The sequence below is a fragment of the Dendrobates tinctorius genome, unplaced genomic scaffold, assembly GCF_039654945.1.
Source record: "Dendrobates tinctorius isolate UK_male_01 unplaced genomic scaffold, ASM3965494v1 ptg000342l, whole genome shotgun sequence".
NCBI classification, from domain to species: Eukaryota; Metazoa; Chordata; class Amphibia; order Anura; family Dendrobatidae; genus Dendrobates; species Dendrobates tinctorius.
This window is the reverse complement of record NW_027362008.1, coordinates 3407292-3416777: the sequence shown is the minus strand read 5'-3', so window position 1 is coordinate 3416777 and position 9486 is coordinate 3407292. Positions and strand designations below refer to the sequence as shown.

Sequence of the window (9486 nt, the reverse complement as noted above, 5' to 3'; positions counted from 1 at the left end):
CTCCTGGGCCAGAATGGTGCTATTAGGATTATCCGTGCTTCCTCTGCTGATTTTCCTGATCACCTGCGGTAGTAGTATGATTGGTGGGAATGCATATGCCAGTTTGAATTGCCACGGGGCCTGGAGGGCATCCAGAATTTCCGGACTGTCTGACATATTTAGAGAGGCGAACCTTCGCACTTGCCTGTTTTTTCTGGTGGCGAAGAGATCTATTTGGGGAAAACCCCAAAGTGACACGATGTGTGTGAATATTCCCCGGCTTAGACACCACTCCCCTTGCCTCAGTGTATGGCGGCTTAGGAAATCTGCCTCCACATTGTCTCTTCCCCTTATGAGGAGGGCTAAGAGAGACAACAAATGTTCTTCTGCTAGGGATAAAATTCTTCTTGCGGAAGACATTAAGGTGACCGATCGAGTTCCGCCTTGTCTGTTCAGATATGCGACTACGGTGGTGTTGTCCGAAAGGATTCTCACATCCTCCCCTTGTAACTGTGGAAGAAAATGAAATAATGCATGATAAACTGCCTTTAGTTCTTTTAAATTTGATGAATCCTTATCTTCGCCTATATCCCATAGGCCTTGGGCAAAATTATTCCCCATATGGGCTCCCCATCCAGTGGGGCTAGCGTCCGTGATAATTATACGGGAGGGTGTTATAACCCAAGGTACTCCCGCCGTTAGGTTATCGTCCTTTAGCCACCACGCAAGGGAGGTTAGGACCTCCTGGGACAGCGTGATTTTCTTTGTCAGATTCCCTCGGTCACGGGACTCCTCTAAAAGAATTTGGTATTGTAGCGTCCTCGTGTGGAACTGGGCCCACTGAACTGCCGGGATGCAGGCAGTAAGGGATCCCAGGAGGGACATTGCTTCCCTTAAAGATATGTGTGGCCGACGTATCGCCCTCCTAACCTTCTTTTTAATTGCTGAAATTTTTACCTGCGACAACAGACACCTTTGGCTTATGGAGTCTAGCTCGAGACCCAGGAAGGACTGAACAGACTGCGGCTCGATTCTGGACTTTTTGAAGTTCATTAACCACCCTAGGGCCTGTAAGGACAAGATTGTATCAGCAACTCGATCGCTACATTGTCGAATTGAATTTCCCACTATCAGAAAATCATCCAGATAGGGTACTATTAGTGTGTCCTTCTGGCGTAAAAAAGCCATCACTTCCAGCATCACCTTTGTAAATACCGAATGGCATGGCCGTGAACTGGAGATGCTGTATCTTGCCATCGAGGAGGACCGCCACTCTGAGGTATTTCTGATATCTGGAATGGATGGGAATATGATAATAAGCATTCTTCAGATCCAAGCCTGCCATCATACAATTGGGGAAGAGGAGCTTAATCGTGGATCTTATGGATTCCATCTTAAATTTATGATTTATTATAAATGAATTTAATTTTTTCAAGTTGATTATTGTCCGGAATGATCCGTCTGGTTTAGATATCAGAAAGAGAGGGGAGTAAAATCCTCTCCCTTCTTGCCCCTTAGGCACATGGACCCAAACTCTTTTGTCCAGTAAATTCCGAATCTCAGCTTCCAGGGCCTGCTGTTGGATTGGTGAGCTGAAGGATGTTATGATCAAAGAATTACGGGGTACATGATGGAATCTTATTTTTAACCCGTCCTTGATAATGCCTAGGACCCAAGGGCTAGCCGTAATTTTCTCCCATTGTCTGAAAAAGCTTTTTAGCCTCCCTCCTACTGGAGGGAATGGCTCCTCAATTCCTGTCCCTGCGGAAGATCCCCTAAACATGGCACCTTTGCCTTTTCCTTCCTTTGTGGCCCAGCGGTTTTGATTTTCTGCTGGTCTTCCCCGGCCAAAGGGTCTTCTCCTAAACGCCCTCCTATAAAATGGGAGAGGAGGGTTAGGGAATCCTTTTTTCCTTTCTTTTGCCTTCGTAAGGATTTCATCTAAGGCTCTTCCAAATAAGAACTCACCCTCGCAAGGAATGGTACACAGCTTTGCTTTGGACTGGGTGTCACCTCTCCAGCTTTTAAGCCACAGGCTACGCCTGGCGTTATTAGCCAACCCCGCTGTTCTGGCTGCCATACGTAAGGAATCAGCCGAAGCATCCGCTATATATGCTGCTGCTCCGCGGATTAGTGGTATGGCGGCTCGTAGTTTGTCTCTGGAGATCTTCTGGTCTATTTGCTGGTCTAGTTGATCAATCCAGACCAGCAGAGAACGAGCTGTGCAAGTACTAGCTATTGCCGGTTTAAATGTGCCGGTAGCTGCTTCCATGCCCTCTTCAAAGAGGCGTCAGCTTTGCGGTCAAGCGGGTCTTTTAAAATGCCCGTGTCCTCCAATGGTAAGATCGTTTGCTTTGAGGCGGAGGCCACTGCCGCATCTACCTTCGGGACCTTACCCCATGTCGACAACTCTTCGTCGTCAAAGGGGTACCTTCCTTTTGAGGTTGAGGGAAGATACCCTCTCTGGTCCTGTCTCTCCCATTCTTTCTTAACCAGCGCTTTTATTGCTGGAATAACTGGAAAAACTCTCCTCTTTTTGTCTGTCAGACCTGCAAACATGATTTCTTGAGTCGTTTGCGGCTCCTTTGTGACTGTGCATCCCATTGTATTCCTCACAGATTTAACTAGATTATCCATATGATCTAAAGGAAAACAGCAACGGCCCTCCATATCTGAGGAGGATGCTGATGTGGATGCGTTGGAGCTATCTGAGACTACTTCGCCTTCATCGGTGTCTACAACCGCTGGTTTGGTAGTTTCGATATTAGAGGGCCTGCTCTGGTTTAGGGCCTGTAGTTCTTCCCTAATTATGGCCCTTATATCTACGGCTGATGTTGATGCCTGTTTTGCCGTTTCATTAATGCATCTTTTGCACAGCCTTTTTGTGTAAGAGTCTGGTAGCGGACGTGCACACAGGGCACACTCTTTATTTTTTGATTTTTCCTTCCTCTTAGTCTGAGATATGATGCCAGAGGGGAGAAAAGCAGAGAGAGAGACATTTTAACAGCTTGATAGGCAGAGCGTCGTCCACTCACCCAGTGAAGCTGTAGGTACCGGCTCAGGAGGCTGAGAAGGAGGCTTGTTGGCGTGGCTTCTGTGGCTGCGGTCCGAGGAACCCCGTCTTGCGTGGTCCTTGGCTGCTGCTGCATAGCTTGCCTGGGGATGCGTGTCCTGCCTTGGTGAAGACATGATTGCACGCCAAATTCCTTTACCCCAGGCCTTTTGTAAGCTCCTTCATACCTGGTACCTCCCCCTCCAGGTGCGCCTATTTGCGGCCATTAGCAAGCGCTTCAGCGCTGATTCCAGCCGCCCGTGCTCTGCAGGCGTTCATCATTTTTCCTGGAGGGGGCGGGGAGCGCCTCTTACTCTGTGGTGCCGCCCAGCTGCGCGTGCGCTGTGAGCCGAGGAACCTCCGGTAACCCGGAAGTTCCTCCTTACCACTTCCTGCTGCTGAATGTGCGTCCTCCTAGACGCTGAAGCCCCATAGGAACGCCGGAGGTTGCCGTTTCTCTCCGGTTCCTGCACCCCCACATAGACCGGAATGGATTGCCCGCCGGTGTTATGTTCTACGCAGAGGAACCCCCGGTCGGCGCCACCCGGTACCGGCGTTTCTGCATCTCCGTTCCTGCCAGCCGAGGAGGGAGCCGGATTCCAGCACTCCCCCGTCGCTGCTTCTGGAGCCGGAACCCCTGCCGTTCTCGCAGATACTTCACGGGCGGTTCCTTGGCCAAGGTAAATCTGTAGCATATCCTGCGGTTCCACTTAGGAACAGGAAACCAACTGAGGGGGAGAGGTGGACCGCCCTCTTTTATCTCTGTAGGTTTCCTGTTCCTATGGGCGGCTCCCTCTCTCCAAGTGGGTGCTGTCGTGGCGAAGAGTAAAAAATGATCTGTAGGTGGCACCACACTACCCCAAAGCACACTACCACAAAGCTGCTTACAGACATCACAAACAAATCCAAACATTTGCCTTCGGGGCTTTCCAGCTTGTCGAACGTCTTTCCCGCTTGCCGAACGGCTTTCCCAGCCTATTTCAAGCAAATTGGAGGATTGCACACTTCACTGCAGGTGAGGCACATATGCAAACACATTTGTATACATGCACTGCTTTTTCGCTGATTACTTCGCCCCACACACAAATGATACACCATCTGAATGGTAAACATGCACTGCCTAATGAAATGCTCACTTGCTCCGTTCATACTCCACCCACACACACAAATGATACACCATTTGAAAGGTCAAATGACCTGCAGGTGGCAGCACACTACCCCAAAGCACACTACCACAAAACTGTTTACAGACATCACAAACAAATCTAAACATTTGAATTGGGGTCTTTCCAGCTTGCGCAAGTGTTTGCCCAGCCTATTTCAGGCACACTGGAGGATTTCACACTTCACTGCAGGTGAGTCACATATGCAAACACATTTGTATACATGCACTGCTTTTTCGCTTTTTACTTCGCCCCACACACAGAAATGATACACCATCTGAATGGTAAACATGCACTGCCTAATGAAATGCTCACTTGCTCCGTTCATACTCCACCCACACACACAAATGATACACCATTTGAAAGGTCAAATGACCTGCAGGTGGCAGCACACTACCCCAAAGCACACTACCACAAAGCTGTTTACAGACATCACAAACGAATCTAAACATTTGCCTTGGGGTCTTTCCAGCTTGCGCAAGTGTTTGCCCAGCCTATTTCAGGCACACTGGAGGATTTCACACTTCACTGCAGGTGAGTCACATATGCAAACACATTTGTATACATGCACTGCTTTTTCGCTGATTACTTTGCCCCACACACACACAAATGATACACCATCTGAGAGGTAAACTTGCCCCCTTCAGCAAGAAAAGAGCCAAACAAACCACACATTCATGATTTTATCACTAAATATAGTTTAAACATTCATTTTCATAAACCTGCAGAGAGAAACAATGACCTGCAGGTGGCGCCTCAACCGGAAGACATTTTTTGACCTCTACTTATTAAGCCAATTTATTGTATTACCAATCTCCATATATAAATACCTGTCTGTGTTCATCATCTCATGAAATACATTTACATTTCACCAGCTTGCTTTTTCTGAAATTGCCTGCGCCCCCGGCGATCAATGTGCGAAAATTTTGCATGGGCCAAGCTAGTCTTTCTAAATGCGGTTTTGAATATGTTGAGGGGTTTTAAAATGGGGTTCCGTTTGTGAGTTTTCTGACACATACACCCCTCAAAGTCACTTCAAAAGTGAGGTGGAGTCTAAAAATATAGCTTTTGTACATTTCATTTGAAAAATGAATAACTGCTGCTAAACTTTTAAACCCTTCTAACAATAATAATTCTAAAAAAAAAATTTTTTTTTTGAAGAATGATTGTTTTATAAAGTAGACATGTGGTATGACCACCTGTTTTAAGAGCCTAAAAATTCAAACTTCAAAAATTGTTACATTTTGACAAATTTTATATATTTTCATAAACGCAAATCATATTGGCCTAATTTACCACTATCATAAAAGTACAATGTGTCACAAAACAACAATATCAGAATCACTGGGATAGGTAGAAGCTCCAGAGTTATTACCACATAAAGTGACATAAGTGGTCAGAATTGAAAAATGAGGTTTGGTCTTTAAGGGGTTGAAAGAAAAAAAAAAAAAAAAAAGATATTTTGATTTAAAAAAAAAATTCCTCTCAATTTGAATTCTATAAGGAGTTTCAAAATCTGATTTCCTTGTAAAACATTTCACACATGTGAAACATCAAACCCACTTGTCCTTTTTGTGACTTCTCTGATTACTACTAAAGCCAAACTTAGAAATTAAACAATTCCCAGTGTTCCCACATTGGAAACTTTAAAATGATTTCTCTGCTGTGTGAATTCTTTGATGTTTAACAAAATATGATTTATCCGTATAACATTTCCCACAATCTATGCATGAATACGGCTTCTCTCCAGTGTGAATTCTCTGATGTTTAACATATGATGATCTATCGGCGAAACATTTCCCACATTCAGTACACAAATATGGTTTTTCTCCTGTATGAATTCTCTTATGTTTCTCAAGATCTGTTTGATATGTAAAACATTTCTCACACTCTGAACATGAATATGGCTTCTCCCCTGTATGAATTTTTTTATGTCTAGCAAGACTTGACTGATCAGAAAAGCATTTCTCACATTCTGAACACGAGTATGGCTTCTCCCCTCTGTGCCTTCTCTGATGTTTAACAAAACCTGACTGATGTGTAAAACAGTCTCGACATTCTGAACATGAATACGGTTTCTCTCCTGTGTGAGTTTTCTGATGTTCAACAAAGCCTGATTGATGTGTAAAACGCCTTCCACATTCTGAACATGAATACGGCTTCTCTCCTGTGTGGATTCTCTCATGCCGAATGCAATCTGATTGATGTGTAAAACAATTCCCACATTCTGAACATGAATATTTCTTCTCCCCTTTGTGACTTTGCACATGTCTACAAAGACTTGATTTACGTCCAAAGCACTTGCCACAATCTGTACATGAAAATGGTTTCTCCTCCATGTGTCTTTTTTCATGAGCAACAAGACTTGATTTATCTGTGAAGAACTTCCCAAAAGAAAACAGATTCTCTCTTGAGTGAATATTTTTGTGTATTACAAGTTCTGTTTTCAAAGTAAAGTATTTCCCACATTCTGAACATGAAAATGACTTCTGACCTGCATGAGTTATTTGATGTTTAACAAAATGGCTTCTCTGTGTAAAACATTTACCACATTCTGAGCATGAATATGGCTTCTCTCCTGTGTGATATCTTACATGTACAACAAGGCTTGATTTATCTGTAAAGCTTTTTCCGCATTCTGAACAGGAGTATGGCTTCTCCCCTGTGTGAATTCTTGTATGTGAACGTAGACTTGAGCTTCTTGTAAAATACTTTCCACATTCACTACATTGAAACCTTTTGCTCCCCTTCTGACCTGTACTTTTAGCATGCGGAGATTGGTCAGGAGAGTGAACCATGTCATTAGTGGGGTTATATATTAGATTTGTGCTGTGAAGTCCTGAATTTTCTTCTGGAGAGTGATGCTCGACATCTTCATCTTCTACTTTATAATTTAGCAAGAAAACAAAGTCTCTTTTGGTATTCGTAATGTGATTTGCTGTTTAGAATAAAAATGGAAATTAACATTAAAGATAACATTCCGGAGACACCAAGCAAAACACAAGCAACATTTGGTGCAGTTTTTTTCAGGCTAAAACCATTCTGTTCAAAACCAATCATATTTAATGGTTAAAAGGGTAACTGTGCTTTCAAGCAACTTTTCAGAATAATCGGTCCTGTGTGTATATATGATGAATAACACCATTTGTAGTGATTATGCGACTCACAGTGCCTTGAAAAAGTATTCATACTGGGTGAACTTTCACATTTTTTCACATTACATCCACAAACCTAAATGTATTTACTGATATTTTATTCTTCCGACAGGTATGTTCATCCACCCAGCTCTCCTGCTGTCTGTCTATGAAGGGCACACAGTACATCACCCAGCTTTGCACATAGACTTGCCTCTGCACCTAGCATTCACATGGTATGTTCATCCACCCAGCTCTCCTGCTGTCTATGAAGTGTACATAGTCCATCACCCAGCTTTGCACATAGACTTGCCTCTGCACCTAGCATTCACATGGTATGCCTTTCAGCTAACCCCAGTGGTATTTATGACCTTGTTTACTCTGGCTTGATCATATGCATCTGGTCCACTCTTAATTCTCTGGCCAAGATGAGCAGAGACCACTCCTCTCTGCTTCACACCTGACTGCACTTAGTTGTACATATATTGCATAGCTCAAGTCTGCAAAGACTTCAGTCTGCAGTGTGATTCCTATAAGTGTGTTCTAGAAGTGTGAAGATTAATTTAAGAATTAAAACCAGAAGTGAACCAGAAGGGAACTGAAGGTAACTGTGCACAGTCACTGTAAACAAGGTTTCTATTTGTTTTCACTTTCACCCCTATAATCCTTCACTTTCTGCTAATTCCCCTAATCCCTACTCCTAGTAAGGAACTGTTCATCTCTTCTTCAATCCTCCCCATCCACCTCACCTCCGCCTCAAAACTGTTCCTTAACATACAATCCTCTGTCTCCAAACACAGACAGCCCCCTCATGCCCTCTCCTGCTCCCATCTGCTAACACTTTCTCTGCTCCTTCTCACTGCTGGTGATATCTCTCCAAATCCTGGTCCACCTCACCACAATCCCACAGTCATTTCTACCTCCCATCCACGCTCTATCACAACCTTCCGTAACCTCTCCAACCTTATACCCATTCACCCAGCCCCCGCTTCCCCAGTCCCACTAACAGGAGCTCTGTGGAACGCTCGCTCTGTCTGCAACAAGCTTTCCTACATCCATGATCTTTTTGTTACTACCAGACTTTCCTTCCTCGCCATCACCGAAACCTGGCTCACCACTTCTGACACAGCCTCTCCTGCTGCACTTTCGTATGGTGGCTTCCACCTTTCTCACACCCCCCGCCCCAGCAGCAAACATGGTGGAGGAGTTGGTTTTCTCCTGTCAGATACCTGCTCCTTCACCCCAATCCCACTGCCACCCTCTGTTACCCGCCCTTCCTTTGAGGTGCACTCTGTGCGCATCTACTCCCCCTCCAACCTCCAACTGGCTGTCATCTACCACCCCCCAGGGCCAGCCACCACCTTCTTTGACCACTTCACCACCTGGTTACTTCATTTCCTTTCCGCGGACATCCCTACTATCATCATGGGCGACTTCAACATTCCCATTGACACTTCCCTCTCAGCTGCCACTAAACTTCTATCTCTCACTTCCTCCTTTGGCCTCACTCAATGGTCTTCTACAGCCACCCACAAAGATGACCACACACTGGACCTCATCTTCACCCGCCTCTGCTCCCTATCTAACCTCTCTAACTCACCTCTTCCTCTCTCTGACCACAACCTTCTCACATTCTCTTCCCTCTAAACTCCATGTCTACAATCCCCACCCCACAAACTTTCACTCCCTCGCAGAAATCTTAAACACCTTGACCTACACTCATTCTCTGAATCCCTCTCACAGATATAAGTTCCTTACACAATGCGGATGACGTTGCCGCTCTATATAACACCACAGTAGCTGTAGCTTTGGAATCCGCTGCCCCACTTACACATACCAAAACTCGCAAAATCAACAGACAGCCCTGGCACACCAGCCTGTCCAAAGAGCTGAGGCGAGCTTCCAGGGCTGCTGAGCGCAGATGGAAAAGATCCCACTCCAACGAGCACTTCATCGCATTCAAACAGTCCCTCACTACCTTCAAGACCACACTCACCACAGCTAAACAAACCTACTTCTCATCTCTCATATCCTCCCTGTCTCACAACCCTAAACAGTTATTTAACACCTTCAATTCTCTCCTCCGCCCCCCAGCACCTCCTCCCTCCCCACTCATCTCAGCTGAAGACTGCCTCATTTTTCAAGCAGAAGATTGATA

The 9486-nt window shown here is 45.1% G+C and overlaps 1 protein-coding gene across 4 annotated transcripts in view; it reads right to left on the bottom strand.

Annotated features, from left to right (window-relative positions):
- Positions 1-4864: 4864 nt before the first annotated feature.
- Positions 4865-9486, bottom strand: part of LOC141074930 (uncharacterized) — a 68193-nt gene continuing 63571 nt past the window's right edge. For all 4 annotated transcript variants that reach the window (XM_073562253.1, XM_073562252.1, XM_073562251.1 and 1 more), the window contains one exon: positions 4865-7132. In XM_073562253.1, the coding sequence (XP_073418354.1) occupies positions 5841-7132 (1292 nt within the window). In that variant the 3' untranslated portion in view covers positions 4865-5840. The remainder of the gene's footprint in view (positions 7133-9486) is intronic.